The 19,332-nt window shown below is 36.9% G+C and overlaps 3 protein-coding genes across 9 annotated transcripts in view; 1 reads left to right on the plus strand and 2 right to left on the minus strand.

The window, feature by feature from the left end:
* Positions 1 to 1,080: 1,080 nt before the first annotated feature.
* Positions 1,081 to 14,190, plus strand: chrm5a (cholinergic receptor, muscarinic 5a). Its single transcript, XM_028000712.1, has 2 exons — positions 1,081 to 1,723; positions 10,481 to 14,190. Exon 2 carries the CDS (start codon positions 10,524 to 10,526, stop codon positions 12,126 to 12,128), a length of 1,605 nt encoding a protein of 534 aa, XP_027856513.1. The 5' UTR covers positions 1,081 to 1,723; positions 10,481 to 10,523; the 3' UTR covers positions 12,129 to 14,190.
* On the minus strand, positions 13,214 to 16,894 carry LOC114134253 (fibrinogen-like protein 1-like protein). Its single transcript, XM_028000727.1, has 2 exons — positions 15,796 to 16,894; positions 13,214 to 14,939 (listed from the first exon to the last, which is right to left on the minus strand). Exons 1-2 carry the CDS (start codon positions 15,938 to 15,940, stop codon positions 14,245 to 14,247), a joined length of 840 nt encoding a protein of 279 aa, XP_027856528.1. The 5' UTR covers positions 15,941 to 16,894; the 3' UTR covers positions 13,214 to 14,244.
* Positions 16,895 to 17,019: 125 nt separating this feature from the next.
* The window catches only part of LOC114134252 (KATNB1-like protein 1), a 41,889-nt gene continuing 39,576 nt past the window's right edge, over positions 17,020 to 19,332 (minus strand). For 4 of the 7 annotated variants that reach the window (XM_028000721.1, XM_028000722.1, XM_028000720.1 and 1 more), the window contains exons 2-10: positions 18,987 to 19,099; positions 18,850 to 18,887; positions 18,489 to 18,765; positions 18,294 to 18,409; positions 18,173 to 18,223; positions 18,004 to 18,093; positions 17,759 to 17,863; positions 17,375 to 17,468; positions 17,020 to 17,289 (exon numbers count right to left, since the gene is read on the minus strand). In XM_028000721.1, the coding sequence (XP_027856522.1) occupies positions 17,257 to 17,289; positions 17,375 to 17,468; positions 17,759 to 17,863; positions 18,004 to 18,093; positions 18,173 to 18,223; positions 18,294 to 18,409; positions 18,489 to 18,765; positions 18,850 to 18,887; positions 18,987 to 19,094 (912 nt within the window). In that variant the 5' untranslated portion in view covers positions 19,095 to 19,099 and the 3' untranslated portion in view covers positions 17,020 to 17,256. The remainder of the gene's footprint in view (positions 17,290 to 17,374; positions 17,469 to 17,758; positions 17,864 to 18,003; positions 18,094 to 18,172; positions 18,224 to 18,293; positions 18,410 to 18,488; positions 18,766 to 18,849; positions 18,888 to 18,986; positions 19,100 to 19,332) is intronic. The other 3 variants (XM_028000726.1, XM_028000724.1, XM_028000723.1) reach the window with 1 other exon arrangement.

The following is a 19,332-nucleotide window of genomic DNA, read 5'->3' on the forward strand; positions in this document are numbered from 1 at the left end:
CATTAACATTTTCATTCTCCTCTCATCACCAACACCCCCAGGGAGACCCAACTATGCGTATTCTATTAACAAAAAGGCACGGCCAGTGCTCCTACGTCTCAGTCTCAATTCATACACATCCACAAATCCCTTGGCGAAAACTTTTCAACAACTAAATTCTGTTTAGTGCCAGTGTGTGTGCATGATTATTGGTCTCTGTGTTGCCCTGCGATGGACTGTCGACCTGTCCAGGGTGTACCCTGTGTCTCGCCCGTTGACTGTGGGAAATAGGCACTAGCGCTCCTCCTGACCTCACTAGGGATAAGGGTGTAAGAAAATGGATAGATAAAATAATACAATATAAAAACCAACTATTACCTGCATTTCTATATGAATACTGTATGCACTCCCTGTGCATACAAGGGTTCTCTCTGGTGACTCCTTCTTTAGTCCTGTTAGGTAACACTAATGCTTACCTAACAGTTTTTGAGGTGGCTTGCTCAGTTTTGTTGGTTACTCTACAATTCTAGCCTGGTTTTTAGGCTTTAGGTATAGTGATCTCGAATGAGTGTCTCTTTTTGTTGCCTTGTGATGGAGCACATATATCAGGGCCATAAATAAATTTAAATATGTGTCATCAGCAGCCTGGTTCTACAAGTGTTTTTCTCTGGCGCTTTAAATGAGAACTCCTGGAACAGATCAGCACCCATCATCCAGATTAAAACACACTTCGCACCCAAGCAGACACACGCGCACATGTTTAAAGACACACACACAATCACACAGAGTGCTATAGAAAGAAAACATCTGTCACATCTGCGCTCTGCTTATCTGGCCCAGCCATGTCAGTTTTTTCCCATGTGGGTTCAAAGACATCAGCATAGCACTGATGAATTTGTTCTATGAACAGCAGAGCTTGAGCTTCAGTTAAGCGGCGACAGATTACAATCAAGGTAACTTTTTGCATTTCTTTTTGTAAGTAAAAACACAATCCAACATTCAGCTCAACTGCTAATCCATAGCGTTACTCCTTCTTCTGCCCTCAAGCCTTCCAAAATGGATTCCTTGAAGCCACCCCCACCCCCATTGCCCCATCCACCCTCTAGAGTCCACACTGCCTGCTCACTGTGCCGAAACATGATGAACCATTCACCCCTATGGGAATTTCTCCTCCCAGCTTGCTAGCGTCAGCTACATCTGTGTCTGTCAGCCTGAGTAGTTCCAGCAGCGGCAGCATAGTGGCAGCAGCCGTGACTTGGCTCCGACATCAGGCTGTCTCACTGTGCCATTCTGCTTTAACTTGCCTGAGAGGGAGCACAGTGCGTCTCACTCTGCTCGCTCTTCAAGAAAAAGTTCTGTTCTGCAATTTCTTTGGCTTCAGTGCAGATTTGTTTCAAATTCATGAATGAGAAAGGAAGGCAGCTTTGCTTTTAGAGGAGACTTTTTGGAGCTATTTGGAGAGTGCTCTCCTTACGCAGGGATGCCCAAAGCGTTCCGCTGTCCATCCTGCCCTTCAGACTGTTTCTTCTCCCCCTCTCTGTTCAGACTTTCCCCTCCGGATCCCTTTGGCATGCAAGGGTCAAGTCAGCAGGATTTCTCTTCCACCAGAGTTCTCTTCAGCTGTGTTATGATCCTGTTCCTCGGTGCCACAATTGACCCAAAAGCTTCCCAGGCAAAACAAAAGGATTAACTGTGAACTTTGCTCCCTTGGACAGCCAACACTGAGACCTGATCAAAGTGAATTGTGAGTATATTTCTCTTTTTGTGTCTTTTTTTCTTTTTCTTCTTGAGGTGGCTTGCTCAGTCTCAAGAGAATCATGACTGATTAAACGTGCGCTTTTTGATTAATGCACAAAGGCATGACCTGAATTCAAGGGGAAAAGACGTCATGTGTGCACAAGGGCATGTCTGAGAGGAGATGTATTTTTAATGAAGCCTTTTTACCCTAATGAACAAAACAGAAGATGTGCCCCTGAAAAGATGTGTGTGCATAGTTTTTTTTCGGCAATGACTTATCATTCACCAAATTGCATATTGCTGTTCAAGTGCTTCACATTTTTATTGTAAAAAGTATAAATTACTGGCAAAAAAGGTGCACAAGTTTGGAAACAACATGTGCATTTTATTTCTAAAATTTATCTCAAAAACTTTTTTTTTTGCTGACGTAATCACGAAGCTTCTGTGTTAATCTTCATCCAGCAGTTGCATATTTCTATAAAAATTATGAACCTGAAAATAGAACACATATTTTTAAAGTTCTGTATTTTTCCCCAACCTTCTGTGTAAAATTCCAAAATTGCATACATTTTCTTTCAGGAATTTTTTGAAATGTACTGTATTTTTTTATTATTTTTTTTTACAAAAAAGCAATCAATACATTTTTGAAACAGCCACGTTTCAAAACCATTCCTGTCCTGCTTTTTGATTAACTGGAAATGACAATACAGAGGGGGATTAAGCAGTGAAGCGTGATTTTAACGAGTCCTTCCAGTCCCCACGGATCCTATGAGGTGTTGCAACAAATGTGAAAATAGTTCTGGGTCTCTTTTGAGAAAACCAATGAAGTAGTTGTCTCAACAGAGTTATGGTTTGGTGAGCTTAGAAAAATAATCACCAGACTGTGGATTGTGTTGGTGGAGAAATGTTTGGCTTCCAGTAGCTTTTGTTTTGCACACATGTGATGAGTTCAGAAAAATTCTGCCAATTAGTAGCAATATCAAAACGTACATGAAAAGCAAAAAATGGCCGACACAAACTGGTATCTCAAAAATTCTTGGTGAGAACACATATAATTTTATTGTTGAAATAAAGAGGCAAGAGAAGGAGGTTGTAGATGCTTTGAAAACAAAACTCCCAGAGGCTTTCTGTGTTATCGCTTTATTCCCTTCAGCAGCTGCCAAATCCACTGTGGGGTACATAAGCGGATCATATTATTCATCTAATGATCCTGTTCATCATTTCTCATTGTAGGTTAGATCTACTTTAAGTTTACTTTTGTCTTAAAATCATAGCTAAGAGGAGACACTTAAAACCCTAATATGATTTTTACATAGGAAAACAGACAAATTTAATTCCTTTAATGCCTTTCCACAGTGCACAGAGCATTAAAAACATGACAGATTAGAAGACAGGACAATATAGCACTTCAAAAGTAAATTGAAAAGATAATTTAATTTACGTCTGTATGGATGGTAAGTCAAAAAGAGAATGAAGTGCTATTTGGAATAAGTAAGAGTGCATGTGTAACACCCAAACATCTTTATTAGCAATCAATGGTCTTGTTTTTTGTTTGTTGTTTTAATACACCTGTCAACACCTTGACAATCAGGAGAGTTGGATTGTAACACAGCAGTTCAATAAGATATTTTTTGAAATATGGTGGAGAGAGTTTCCAGAACCAACATCAACAGATTTTGTACAATCTGAAACATTAATTAGTTTTACAAAATCAGATTTAACTAAATGTGCCAATTTATACTCACTTTGAGCAATTTGTTCTCCAGGCTCCTAAACTAAAGTCAAAAAACAATTCGTGGTTCAACTTTCCTGTTCAACAATTTCTACACATTAGAATCTGACAACTTGAACAAGATGCCTTTCCCACCCAAGGACTAAACCAGTTTAATTTTTCATTGCAGTTGATTATTTTCATGAATTACTGGGTTAGATGGTCATAAAAATACTCCAACCTGTAACTGAATTAAAATGTATGTATATTATTTGAAAAGAATGTTACGCACTTTTCCATTTATTTTAAGTTCATCACTAATCAAACCATAATAACTCTACATAACCCTCTGCTGGTGAACAGAGGCACATAACTGCACTTCCCCTTTTGGCCGTTATGCAAACTGTATAGTTCATTATAATGCCACTGATGTAACACAGCTTACATTTCTGAAAACATTTTCTAAGAGTTAAAGTTTGAACAATTGGTAAAATAAAATCCTAAGTCTACTAATTGCGTATATTTTTTGCGAAGAAGATTTGAGGCATTTTAGGACAGTGCAGTAACCATCATTCAGTTCTTTGCTATCCGCAGTAATATTTCAGGAGCTTTTAATGCCTATAATTCTCTTTCTCTTCTGCTTCACTGAAAGACTGAACCTAAACCAAAACTGATTCAAGGAATATATTTTTCCAGAAAGAAAGTTACATATGCTGGGATGTTAATCATGGGTCAGTGGGCTGACTGCAGTAAACACCAACCAGTGTGCCAAGGAGTTGTGGGCTGATTTGAAAATCATCCATAATCACTGCGCAGATACACACGACATCCCTTGGCTCCTTTGCTTTGACTCACTGCTCTGTCGTCGTCCACTTCCATCTTTATTCTACAAACTACACACGATATTGGCCTGCTTGAGCTGCTGTGTTACAACCAAAGCAGGGGTGTAGAGAAAGGTTGCGGATGACTAGGAGCAGCGCGTGGTGAGGGCCATCATGCAAAGCTGCAGGACAGAAGCAGTGATGGCCAGGTGCCAAAGGACCTCAAGCCAGCCTTCAGCGCCCTAGCATGAAGACTCAGCGTGGATTTCTGCTACACAACCTGTCTTCACTCAAAAGCAGGACACTGTTAACTAACGGATCAATAACCATTATTAATGCATAGCGAGCTAGCACAATATTTCAGAAGGACCTCTGATACTCTTAGGATGTATATATAATAAGGGAGATTTGGATTTCTTGGTCAGGGCAATGAGATTTTCTTGCACAATATTCCAACAGATTTACAACATTGTCTTTAGTAGTAGAATGCATTTCGTTTAATTTAAAATCCAGTTATGCAAGAACATCCTAAATATGAGCATGAAAAATTTATCGGCAGTACTGTTGCAGTTTCTTTTTTCCTGCCCACGCAAGGTTAGAATCCTTCCCCCCAGTAATTTGTCACATGTGATACCAAACAGTATCCAAGCAATGCCCAAAAGCGGGTCACAACACACTATATACACTATTTATCAAGATGTCCATACTCTGTGTTCCAGACGTACCAAGTGCTTTCAGTCTTGGTTTAGAGGCTATTAGTGAACTTGACTTGTTCCACCTCTTGACCTCAAGAGCTTTTCCATTTGTATATTCTGTTCATGAGTGGGGGGTCCATGTGTGTGTATTGGGAAATATTCATAACAGTCTGGTTTTACATTTCATTTAACATAATCACTGTTTATTCTATCCTGTTTATGTTCTGAAAAGTACTTTGACTGTGAAATTGCTCATAAACAAAACGTTGCATAGCTTTTGCTATGCTGCTACAATCTTTCACATACCTTTAAAGTCCTACATATGCGAGATTTTCTGGACATATTGTCATGGTTTACAGAAGAAAATACTTGCACCACTTGAAATTTTTCCCAATTTATGATGACACAACCAAAAACTCAAATATATTTTATGAGAATTTTACATTATAGAGCAACATAAAATTGTTTAAAATAACTTAATAACATGGCTTAAAAATTAGAATGATACGCAGTTTTTAAAACAAGTCTGTTTTTTTTTTTTTGACAAATTTAGACTTTTTTCCCCCCTATTTTTGCCTATTTTGTTTTTTCTCACTCAAACTACATTGATGCGTCTATGAACATCAGTTTTCCAAAACAAGTTACCTCCAGTGTAAAACTAACAACCTCATTTAAAATGAGTAACTTCTTCAGGGAAATACTACTCAAAATGTAACTCCAATGGAGAAAGTTCGCAGAAACCCTTTGAGATAAGAAAAGGGTTGGGCAGTGGTTCGGTATGCATTGTTTCATTTACCTCTAAAGTTAGAACATGGATATGGCCAACCTAACTTAACTTTGTATTTGTAAATCATTAAATAAGCGGGATTAATTATTTTTTTTGTACTCAGTGATCAGAGAAATTATTATGACTATTACAAGCTGAGAGGAGAGTGTATCTCTTAATTAAATGCATTCAAATTCTAAAGGAATATATGACAATAATGAGGTTTTAAAAACTGTTTTTAAAATATTTGATGACACAAAGTTCCAGAAATACAAGTAATCTTGGAAACGTTTTTCTTTCAACAAGCAGCAAGGATAAGAATTGGTTTTTTCTTTTTTTTGTTACTTTTTGAAAAAGTTTGACTACATGGTAGTTCTTCTAAATCTATTAAGTGAGCTGGTAGTCATTATTAATAATTTGGTAATTAATGTTCAAAACTACATTTCTGTTGCTCAGGGTGTATATTTATTTTATGGAAGTTGAACCTCTACCCCCATTGCACATCTTTCTAAAATGTTTTTTTTCAGGGATTGCTCTCTATTTTGCTCCATCTTCCAATCAACTCTGACCAATTCTTTGTCTCGGCTGAAGTGAATCATTCTCACAGCATAATGTGGCCATTCCCATGTTAATTTTGGATTAACATTAACTGTGATGTGCAGAGTTAGCTTGCATACTCAGTTTCTGTCTCACCTGACAAGATCGCCTTCTTCCACATGTTTCCTGCGTTGTGGCTAGTGGAAAAGTTTAAAAAGGTCTTTCTAGTCAAGATATAAAATCCGTCTGTGCTATGCGTCTTTAATAGTAATACTGAAATTAAATGGCACTAGGTTCTGTTGAAACATGTATTATGCTTTATTTGGAGCTTCATGTCATTCCTTATATTTTATTTCTTACACTGACAGATCATCTTTCAGGAACAAAAATGGAGTAAAAGAAAGTCCACGTTGGAGTCCCTATAGCAACAGAGGAATCGCCCAACCCTTTCTTGTAATCATATCTGTAAAATTGTCCCTGGCATTTTTGATTCAGTTGGCTCAGCCAGGTGAGACCACTAACTCCAAAACCAGAGGATTACTTTTGGAAAGAGAAAAGGGGGGTAATATTACTGTTGTAAATTGAAATTATTTAATTCTTTATGTAATTATTTTAGCTTTTTAGCCATTCACACACCTTCCAAGGCTTCAAGGTCACAGGTTGCTCAGCTGAATATAATCTTCACACCTTCTGTACTCAGTAAATACTTTTCAGACTTAGGTTTGCTCTCATTGATAAACTCACGGTGCTGTCCGTGGTGCTGGTTTAGAAAGATAAAACAGTTGTATCATTTTCTCTCTTTTTGTTTCTTGGTTTCATAATTATTTCTTATATTTATATGCACATCAATTTAGAATTAGCAATTTAAGGTCTTTGTCACTCATAGTTTGAGAGATTTCTAATAAAAACCAGATCTGATAAAGAATAGAAAAAAGTAACTTACATTGTGCATTTTTTGTGCTTGTTTCATGAGGTACAATTGTGCACACAGCACGTCACAATACCGGAATGTTATTTGTCTGCATCATGGATGGCTGATGGAATGCTGACCTTGCACTGTAAAAGAAAGGCTTTTGAAAGCAGGTATTTCTCAAGTAATAGGCTTTGATTACAGCCATTGCTTTGGGCTCTTAAATTAAAAGGGCTGTTAAGACAGATCTTTCTTCCTTGTGCATCTCTGTTTGATCAATTTAACATTTTATACAAACCACCTTACACTCCAATTACAGTTTCAAGTGTGAAATGTCTAAAACATTTTCCACCAACTCAAAGCAGCTTCCCTGTACTTGCTGTAGAAAATCATTCATATGGCAAGTTGTTACCACCAACATCTTCGACAGTAAAGATGATGTGCTCAAGAGAATGCGCAATGTAAGTTACATTTTCCGCTTTGTATGTAGGCTAAAAAATCTATTTGCTCTCATCTATCAAGATTAGCTTCTTTTACCACTTCCCCTATGTAGTTTGTGGCAAACTTTACTGGCTTTTGTGTAGCAATATTTTTTGCCTTGCTGCTATTATATTGACGGTTTGTATGGGATTCAAACTTAACACTTGGCCTGTTAATAGATTCTTCCACTTACAAAACTCTGCAGCTTTATGGGCTTCTTGGATAAGCTAGGCATTTTGATTATGTTGTATTTCATATTAGAATATCAAGCTACTGAATTCACATGTATGTCACACTTTTAGTTGTAAAACATTAGAAACCCATGCATCATTTTGATTGCATTTTTCAGTTAAGGGCCAGGTTCCACTGATCTATCATTGAAAATCCCAATAAAACACATTGAGATTTGTGGTTGGGTGACCAAATGTGAAAGATTTCACATAAGTATTTTTTATAGGCACTGCTTCGTTTATAAATGTTTCCTTATTGCAACAAATAGCAGACTATTACAGCTTGTGTTATTTTCAGAAACCTATTCTGTTTAGTGCCCCAGAGAGCATTTATTTGTCCTGATATACAATTTCCTATTGAAGCATTTTGATTAAAACCCTCAAACAATCCAGTTCGGTTTGAAATGGAAGAGGGCAGTGTTGGTCAACAAGGAAATGAATGTCTGTTTTTACAAAGCCAATTTCTCCAGTGTGGTGCTATTTGTTGACCGCTAAGGGAATAATGTGAGAAGCTATCAGTGCCTACATGTGTGTCAGTACTCTGAGTAACCGACCGCCTGAAAATTCAATTGCTTCAACCGACACACAGTTTTGCGCTTTTTTTTAAATATATATATTTTCTATCAAGCTTAGGATCATTGTTCATCCACATTGGGAGCATCAGGGAACCTTCAACACCCTGATGGTAAACTGTTGCACGGTTCATTTTCAACCATTTTGGAACTGGGAAGGTAACACACAAGATACAGAGGGTGGGTTGGAATATGGCAAATGGAAGTTTCTCATTTCAGAAAGATTGAGAGACAAGGCTCAAAATCATGACTCCATTTGACCAGTTGGCTTGAGATTTTTGTGAGGGAATGGAAAACATGCTTGGAAAAGGCAGATACATATAACATTTCATTAACTTAAGTGGCATTATGGTCCAGTTAAGCACGTTGTTGCACTCTGTTTTTATTACCATTCGATTTTTTACATTTGCTAGGAAAGTGATGCTGCTTTAAAACCTGTAACAACCTTCACAATCATAAAAATATTGCATGCCACTAACATTTGATTTTACATAATTAAATTTAATGTCCAAACTTAGAACCATATGCTATCTAGCTGGCTTGTCTCCAAAACATTTATCCAGTTAAGCATAAATGGCTCACTATTGCAAGAAAACCCCAGAGTTTACATTCATGTGGTTGAGATTTGATTGGAGGGTCTCTGCTGCCCTCTACTGGTAATAAATAGCAAAAGGCATCATCTGATATTTTTTCCACCCAAAAATGGTGATAATATCTATCTATCTATCTATCTATCTATCTATCTATCTATCTATCTATCTATCTATCTATCTATCTATCTATCTATCTATCTATCTATCTGTCTGTCTGTCTGTCTGTCTGTCTGTCACTCTCTCTCTCATTGGAGACAAATGTCTTGATACTTGTTCATAACAAAGTTAATCAAAGTTGAATGTCTTTGTGTTGAGACTTTAAAGAACTTTTTAACTGACTCTTTTGACATGTTATAACTATTTAAGAAGCCTCTTCGGGAAAGGGCATTTTACATCATATTTAATGACTTCATCATATGAAAGATTGAGCCATTCATAGTATTTAGCCACGTAAGTATGAAGCTCCATGGGAATTCTCATACAGTTCTTTAGATTTCTACTGCAAATCCCAATTATCACCGACTCTGGTACCGGAAGTACTTGTGGAAAAACATTCTCAGAAAAAACCTTTCCCTATGCTTCACCAGTAGAGGGCGGCAGAGAGCCTCCACTTAAATCTCCAGCACGTGTAGACTGAGGCTCTCTTATGGTAGTGAGATAGCTGTCCCTAAAATAGCTTAAAGCAATAACTATATCCACACAATACATTTCTACATCAGTCACATAGCATTTTGAGTTTCTATGGTGTTGAATTTTGAGTCTGCTGCACACCAGAATGACAATTGGTATGGTTGCCACTGATAACATTTCTGAAGAGAGTAGTGTCTATGCATGCAGAACCCAATCTTAACTTTTGAGATTTCTAGAAGGCTGTAAACACGATCCTTGAATATTTTCAGACTGTCAGAAGCTGAAAAACATACAAGGAGAAAACAGTGCAACCTGTCCTTCACTTAGCAATTTGACACTGTTATTGAGACTGTTGCTCACTTTAGAAGTCTGAATGAATCTCAAACATATCTCAAACATATGAAAATAGCTAACTTTGAGTCCTCATTTTCTTGTGCATTACAATTCACAATAAAGAGTTGTTGCTGGGCAGCCTGGTAGTGCTCATGAATAGTACACTCAGCCATCAAAAATATATTTTGAGTTTGAATAGCACTGATCAAGCTAAAAATGTATAGCTCAATGTCAATATCTCAGAATCAGCCAAGTCTATACCTATGTGCAATTCAAATCGTTGTACCTCCCTACAGATATTTGAAATTGCTGTGAAGTAGCAATGAACACCATGCCAAGTAAATTCAAACATAGGTTTAGTAATGGGTAGAATATATAACTTGTCCTTTTCTTAACATATGAAGTTTTACAATTTGATACAATATTAAACTGATGTATACTTTGTGAGGCAGAGATGTTACCTTTCTTTTTTTTTCTTTATTTCAGATGCCTTTGCCTCACATGGAAGATCCAAACATGCTTATGATGGATGGATGCCTGTAATATCCAGAAGACCATGGAAGGAGAAAACCTAGTTAACTTCACCAGAAATAACACTACAAAAGACGTCCACCTGGTCACTCACAGTCTTTGGGAGGTGATTACCATTGCGACTGTGTCTGCCATTGTCAGCCTCATCACCATTGTGGGCAATGTTCTTGTAATGGTCTCCTTTAAAGTCAATAGTCAACTGAAGACAGTGAACAATTACTACTTACTGAGTCTGGCAGCAGCAGACCTCATCATAGGGGTTTTTTCCATGAATTTGTACACCTCTTACATCCTGATGGGCTACTGGGCTTTAGGGGACCTTGCCTGTGATCTGTGGTTAGCAGTGGACTATGTAGCCAGTAATGCCTCTGTCATGAACTTGCTTGTGATCAGTTTTGACAGATATTTTTCCATTACTCGGCCTCTGACTTACAGGGCCAAACGGACCCCTAGACGAGCTGGAATTATGATAGGTTTAGCTTGGTTGGTGTCTCTGATTTTGTGGGCCCCACCTATTCTTTGTTGGCAATATTTTGTTGGGAAAAGAACTGTTCCTGAAAGGCAATGCCAAATTCAGTTTTTTTCTGAGCCCGTTATAACATTCGGGACAGCAATTGCGGCCTTTTATATTCCTGTGTCGGTTATGACAATCCTCTACTGTCGGATCTATAAGGAGACAGAGAAGAGGACAAAAGATCTGGCAGAACTTCAGGGCGTTAATTATCAACTGGACTCTGGTGAGGCACAACCTCAGAAGACCATCATAAGATCATGTTTTAGTTGTAAACTAAGATCAACTTCACATGATCAGAACCAAGCCTCCTGGTCATCTTCCAGCAGGAGCCATGCCAAATCCACTGGATCCACTAGTGATGAGTGGTCCAAAGCCGGTCAGTTGACCACCTTCAATAGCTACGCCTCTTCTGAGGATGAGGACAGGCCAATGTCTCCGGTGGGGCACAAGCCCTCCGTCAGGAATCAGGCTTGCGAAGCAAACAGAATCATTGTGGGAAGTGAGAGTGAGCAGCTCAGCAGTTTTGATGATGACAGCTTCTTCCAGGCACGTCCCAAAAGCAGCTCTCAAAAGAGTAGCAAATGTGTGTCCTACAAGTTTAAACCTGTGCCCAAAGATGGTCACGTGGAACACCAGAGCAAAAATGGAAACACCAAGTTGGTGTCCTCAACTTTCTCCTCGGCTGAATCTATGAGCATTCCCTCAACCTCCTCAGTGTCCAAGCCTACAGATACATCTCTGAAAAGCCAGATCACCAAGAGAAAAAGGATGGTGCTGATCAAAGAGAGGAAAGCAGCTCAGACTCTCAGTGCTATCTTACTGGCATTTATCCTTACATGGACCCCTTACAACATCATGGTGTTGATTTCCACCTTCTGCTCAGACTGTATCCCACTCTCCCTCTGGCACCTGGGCTACTGGCTGTGCTATGTCAACAGTACCGTTAACCCCATGTGCTATGCCCTGTGCAACAAGAACTTTCAAAAGACATTCCGCATGCTGCTGCTCTGCCAGTGGAAAAAGAAAAGGATTGAGGAGAAACTGTACTGGTATGGACAGAACCCTGCAGTTAACTCCAAGCTCACATGATTGACTTTTTTTGTAAGTTCTGGGATTTTACCAACAATCTTGGCTTTGTAAACTTGGACTCTACATGTTAGTGTTAATCAATTCAGTTGGTGTTGTGAAGAGTAACTGCTGCTTCAAAAAGAATGACTATATCCAGTGTTTTACAAACATCACATTTTTTCACATTTTGTCATTTAACTGCAAACTCTATTGTTTTCCATTGGGATATTTTGTAGGAAAAAAAACACAAAGCAATTTGTAATGGTAAGGCAGAAAGACAATGTTTTAACAAATTTAAAAAATATAAAAAAAATAAAAACTGTAGCATGCATTTGTTTGTCAACATTTGCTGCTATAATGGTCTTTTGGAGAATGTTTAAACAATAATGTAAATCAAGAGATGGAAATTTATGCACATTCAAATGAACTCAAAAGTTAAAGAGAGTACCAATAAACATGAGTGTTAAATTCTTGCCAAAATGCCTCTTGTGGATTTAGATCTGAAGTTTGACTTTGAAATTCTAACCCATTAATATGCTTTGATCTAAACAATTCAACTGTAATTCTGGTTGCAGGTGTCAGGTCATCGTTTTCCCAGACGGTAAACCTCTGCTCCAAGCAAGTTTTTCTTTTCTTTTTTTCCTGATAGGCTTACTTCTGGGATGGACTTGTATTTAGCTCCATTTGACTTCCAAAAAACATGATTAATCCCCATAGTACAGTGCTGCTATGACCGCTTTTCTCCATGGGAATGATGTGTTCAGGATGATGTGTGGGGTTAGTTTTCTCCACAATGGTGTGCTGGAACCTACATGGCTGGTGGCAAACTAGAAATGTGAGCTCTTACGGCTTTCTGTTAGCAATATTTCTTCACCAGTGCTATCATACAAACCTCCTAAATTTTCTCAGAACATCTCTGTTAATACTGCGATTAAATTACACTAATTTACTAATTAAGTGACATTTGATAGTAGTTGGACAAACTGGATATTTCATAAGAGTATCAGAGTAAAACAGTAAACAGAGTGATTATTGATGTATAAAAGAGTAAGTATAAAGAGTATGTATATATATATATATATATATATATATAAACCAGTTAAGAACCAGGTATCAAACATTATCAAATCCAAGACACTATTATGTGCACTTCTTGTCATATAAAATCCCACAAAAAAACTGTTTTTTTGGTTGTAATGTGACAAATTGTGAAAAAGTTTGAGATGTTTAAATACTTGAGAGAAACTGTAAATGTGACATTGTAAATAAGTTTAAAAATAAAATCACAGAGTCATAATCAAGGCATGATGTGCATTTTGTTACATATTAGCCGCTAGACGCAATTTGGCAACCTAAAATCTGATAACTTTTTAATATTCTATTGCTAGCTAGATTTAATTTTAAAGGGCTAATGTTTTACATGTTCTATTGTTTGAACATTAACATATGTAATATGTGCTTGGTGATTATTACAAGCCTTTACATGCTTATCTCCGTGTTTTGTCAGACAATTAAATATAAATTCGACTTTAATAGTTTCACATCCCACTTGTCATACTGAGGATGCTTTTTAAGACAAACTTGTAGATCAGTTTAAATGACTTGCTTTTATTGTCAATGTTTACAGTAGGAGGAAGGTTGGGGAATACCAATTTTTATTGCTGTCATCCTCAGGATTAGGTTTTTCACTGGGATCAAAAAACAACTTTTTATTCAAAATGCTGCTAAATCATATATTTCCTGCATTTCTGGCCAACCTGTAACATACTGTGAGGATTTTTTTTTAACTGAGTTTATTTTCTTAAAGTATAAGCTATTATCTTAAACAATTAATTTTCTACAATTTTGGAAATTACTGTTATCCTTTGCTCTGACAATACATATGGATGTGAACTGGAGAAAAATGTTAAGCTTACACTGTACAGAAGTTTTTTTTTTGTTAGTTTTTTTATTGTGCTTCAAGTTTGTGAAAAATATTCTGGTTCCTTACAGTATTTTGTTGTTGTTAACGGTATTTCTTAATAAAATGTGAGGAAATAAATATTCATGTCAGTGCCTATTATCAACAAAGGCACATTTGTCACTATCTGTGTTGTTACTTATAGACTCAAATTTGATGCAAATTCTGAGAATGTCTTTAGAGCTCATCATTCTTGCAGTGTCCACTGTGAATCACTTTAACTGTTTCTGAAGGTCTCACCATCATCCATGCATACTTGCACAGTTTCTCCTTGTTGCAGTCCTTTTGCCAGTAAATAACATTCCTGCGATTCAAATTTGCACCAGCACAAGCATCATACCACCAACCCCCTCCTGGCACACCTTGAAACTCCAGCTTGGCACAGTTTTGAAAATAGTTATCATTGTCTCTGTCTTTAGTCGTAAACTTCTGGTTGTCGTGAAGGTAATTTTCTGTGTCTAGGGTCAGAGCATCCACAGCCGTGCCCTGGAATAACCCCAGCCTCAACCTGTAGCCTGTTGATTCATCCTCGACTTGAAAGGGGTCATACTCTCCAGTCTTGGTGACAGCATCTCTGTCTACGAGTTTCACTCCCAGTTTATAGCGGGCAGGGCCTCGAGTGAGCTCATAGATGTACTCGTTCCCAAGCCAGTGATCTCCTGTGACATCTCCAAAGCCATTCTTGTACTCATCCCAGGTGCGATCAAAATCCACACTGCTGTTGACAGTGATATGCTGAACCACGGTCCAGCCTCCGTCCTGCATGGCACAATAGGCCACAACTGGGAAGTCATGTGGTTTGATCAGGTACACCCCATCTCTGGCTGTTCCTGAAGATGCCAGGAGCATTTCATAGCAGTCTCTGGGCAACACTGTGGAGAAATAAGCATACAAGTAAGTCAGAAAATGGCAACTGAGTCAATAGCCCTAAAAGCTTTTTACATTTCTCTCCTTAACACCTCAAATTTCAAGGTATTTTATAGAATTTTAAGTGATAAACCAGCACAAAGTTGTGCGGTTGCAAAATAAGGAGAAATTGGGTTTCAAAAGTAAATACTTAAGTTATTTAACTTAAACAAGTTTTATTTATTTCTATATGACTGTATTGTATTTGTGTCACATATTATTATGTTTATCTTTTAGATTTAATTTATTTCTGTTTTACTTTTTATGATTTAAGTTGAATATTTTTAGCTCAAGTCTTCATATTACATTTTGTCTGTTTCCTCCAAACACAGTTCTATTTCCTCAGTTTCACGTCCTACAAAGTTGCTTGTTTTTTTTAAAAGAAAATTTTTTTATGCCTATTCATTCATTTTATAATAACCTAACTTTGAAATTTATAGAACGTAAATATCCAACTTTGTAAGAGTTTGCCAAATAAGTCATTTTATTTAAGATAAACAGGCAAAACCCCAAAAGCCATCTGTTTGCTGGAAACCAACTGTTTGTCTGGTAAGTTATCTCATCTAAGATAGACAATTTACCTTAAAAGAACACTTATCAATAAGTCACTAAATGATTTCATTTGCAACCTGGAATTTGACCATCCTCCACAACAGTAACACAGATAATCTGTGATAAAGCTGATTCATCTATGGGAAACAGTCCTACTTGTGTGGTTGTTCTGCCAAATCTTCAACTTTATGCCAAGAATTTGTAAAATTATCCAGACAAATAACAATAAGAGAAGTCAAAATGATAATGAAAACCTAAACAAATAAATACCTTTCATCCCACGGTTCAAGACCTTGTGGTGTTCATCTATGGGAAGAAGATTAAGATTCTCAGCTTGGAGGTTTTCCATGTCAGCTCTAGCTGCACAGAGGAGCAGCACTGTAGCCACTGCCAGCAGGCAGCATCTCCACTTCATCCTTCACTCTTTGACAAATAGGCTAAGCTTGTTGTTTTAGCCAGTTAGAAGATTTAGAAACTTCTTTCAGGATTCTCAAATGAAACTCTACTTGAACTGTCTAAAAATAAAAATGCTTCCGTATAATTAAGAAATATAGCGAAGAAATGTTATTCCCAAATCTTCTTCCACCTGAGTGCAAACATGATTGCAGAGTTCAGATTGGGAGTCCAGTAAATATCGTTCTCCCCTGCCCACTTGCACCTGGACTTTGGTCTCTGGTTCACATCACAAAACAGACACCACCCCTGCACTTATCTATGTGTGATAAACCCACATATCATTGCATGAATTCAATCACTTCAACATTGCATATGGGGCTGAAGTCCAGATGAGGTTTATAACACTATTGGGGAAGAATCTAAAAGTTTTTCTAATCACTCTAACTGGACTGGAATCAAACACATTTCAACAAATATATAATTTGGTACAAACATGGTCAAAAAAAGTCCATGTTAGAAAAGTTTTAATGAGAAAAAGCAAAAAGAGAGAATCTTTCAACACTCCTAAGATCATCCAATTTCTTAGAGCTGTCTAATAATGGCCTATCCAACACTCCATGTCATTAGCTGCACTTTTATAAGTGCTGCATGTTCAGAATGACTTTGTGGTACACCTGGCCAAGTAATGGCATTTAAGAACGTCTAACAGAAAAGACAGGTAATTTAAAATGGTATTTGAATCTATAGATACTGCAGTTTATTTTCCAACCTATGATCCAAGATATATCACCATTTGTCTTAGTTATAGTTGACTTCTGTTCCCCTTTGCACTGGCGATACATGGTTGCTGAAGAAATATACATAGAATTAACTGAGCGTTAAGCATTACATCAATTAAGATGGATAAAACTAATTAATTCCTTCCAACAATCATTGAGACGAGTTGAGTTCGATATTTGGTTCTTATTTTAGAGTACAGTGCTTGCATAAGTAAGAATCATTGCTCCAGTCTCTCAATAAGAGAATCTATTTTTGATTTGTGTTTAAAGAAAACACCAAAAAGAAATTATGTCTAAGTAAAACAATAAAACATAAATGCAAAATTCAGTCATTTTTATTTTTTTCACCATGGCACTTAAACAGAAACAATACAATCGACATTTGCCTACTTTTAGAATGATTTTGTACCTTAGTGTACCTTCATTGTTGCTCTGAAATCTTAGTAATACAGTACAGCAAATCTGCAATGCAATTGAAAAGATTTTAATTTAAGAGAATAAAAGCTATTAGGTCTCTTCTCATTACTTCATTAAGTTATTTTGATCCTTCTTGGTGTCAACGAAGTTGAAAGAGATAAGACTCAACAACCTGAGGAAGGAAAATTATGGAAATATAATTGCTGAACAACAAATATTTCTGAAATGAGTTCTAATATAAATATATGTATTCTTACTTTGGCCATGTTTTCTGCCTGACCTGTGACAGATTTTAAAAGAGGTTCCTGTTGCCATAATTCCCAAAGTTGCTGGTTAAAAACCTGAAAATTTCTATGAAGGAAAAAAAAGAGAGAACGTTTTTAGGTGGTATATTGACCTGCAACCACTACCAAGCATATAAATAATATGTGAAATTATTGTTGAAATAAATATAAATGATAAGATTGAATGTACATCGCCTAAAAATAATAAATGGACCATTATTATTTTCCTTTAGTAATTGAAGTTCATTATGATTTTTTTTTTTTTGTTTGACTGTTGTTTCTTTTAAATAATCTTTTGTGTTTTGCATTTCAGGGTCATTATTTGAATATGGCAAAGATCATCAAAACAATATTTACTCATCCAGCAGAGGTTGAGTTGATCCATTGTAACCACTTGTTTGTAGTTCTACCCACCAGTTCTTTAAAACGGAACATATCCATTTAAAACCAACAATCAGATACCTACAAGGAAACAAATCAATCTTGAATAAGTCCAGTTCCTGTATGTTTTCTGTTGTAATACAAACAATTTATATATATATATATTTAATTTTTTTTTTTAGTCTTTAATTATTATAAAACTAAGCAAGAGAATCACTCACTCTTCATAGGGAGTACTGAGGACTTTTCTAACCAAAGGAAAGAGGTCAACACAACAGCCAATGTTAATCCTGGGAGAGTCCTCATCAATACTGTGGAAGAACAATAACTTATTCTGAATGTAATGTTCTTGTCAGCGTTTTGAAGATTTCTGTATAAAACAAAGCTTACCACATGCAAATAATTGGCAAAAAATCAACAATCACACCAATGTCCTGGATTCTGTAGAAAGAAAATGATGTAAGCGTACACTGAAATTTTGCAGGATTGAAAACAAAACTTCAGTACATACTTTAGAAAATATGTCAACAGTTCCCCAACATTCCTCCTCCACAATGTTAAAGCCACCTTAAGTCTCAGATTTCTTCCAAACAAAACATCAGACATTGTGCTGTGATCCTTTCTGAGCTGAGAAAACAAACTATAGTTCAGACAGTGCCACACAAAACCAAGCATGGTACAAGAATATGTGGTCAGTGACAGTTACCTCAATGAGTGTATAGTAGTCAGACTGTTCAGAACCAGTTCCACTGGTTTTGTAGTTGTTATTGACATTTGTTGACACGTCTGATGGATCATTAAAGTATGTTTCTTGTTGTGTGGCTTGTGAGCATTTCATATCATTTTCCTTGTTTGCTGCATCAAAACCTCTCCCGGGTCCGAGCTGCTTTCTACGAGCTACAGTCAGGTGATGGGTCTTCCTTTTACACGACACCACCCTCTTCACTCTGCCTGCACTGTTGCCAGACCTGCTTACTGAATGCCTGGTAAAGGGAAAATAGTCAAAGGACCTGGACAAGAAGTACAATCCAACAATCCTAAGGAAGCACAAAATATGAAGAGCACACCTCTTTCTGTTGAAGTCCTCATGTTTATCATAATCTGTCTGTAATAAGAAATATGTGAGGATTTTAGGGGTTCTGATTAATTACACAAAAAGTCCAAGCGATCACAAATAGGTTCATGCATCATTTGATCAGCTGACCTCTTCAGAGCTTCTCCTATGAGCATAGCTTACTGTGTACTGTGCTTCATCATACTGGAGGACATGGTTAGGATTGCGGTCTCTCCTGTCTTTACTGCTGGAGTCCATCAAATCTGTATAGAGAAAAACAAAATTATGATACAGATATGTTTTTTTTTCTCAACCAGACTTGTGTTCATAAGGATAAATGAGTTTCTAGTATTGGATATAGAAATCATTTTTAAAAAGTAATCAGATCTGAGGAGATTATTGTTTTTTTTGTGAAAAAAAAAAAAAAAAAATATATATATATATAAAAATGTATAATGCAATACAATGAGTTATTTTTATTTTTTATTGGTCGGCA

The sequence above is a fragment of the Xiphophorus couchianus genome, chromosome 19, assembly GCF_001444195.1.
Source record: "Xiphophorus couchianus chromosome 19, X_couchianus-1.0, whole genome shotgun sequence".
Classification (NCBI taxonomy): domain Eukaryota; kingdom Metazoa; phylum Chordata; class Actinopteri; order Cyprinodontiformes; family Poeciliidae; genus Xiphophorus; species Xiphophorus couchianus.

Bases quoted from the DNA above. Each gene is read 5' to 3' on its own strand.
- chrm5a (XM_028000712.1), top strand. From the start codon at position 10,524: ATGGATGCCTGTAATATCCAGAAGACCATGGAAGGAGAAAACCTAGTT.
- LOC114134253 (XM_028000727.1), bottom strand. From the start codon at position 15,940: ATGAAGTGGAGATGCTGCCTGCTGGCAGTGGCTACAGTGCTGCTCCTC. The intron at 14,940-15,795 runs GTATTTATTTGT...ATTTCTCCACAG, and splicing joins CTTGAACCGTGGGATGAAAG to TGTTGCCCAGAGACTGCTAT.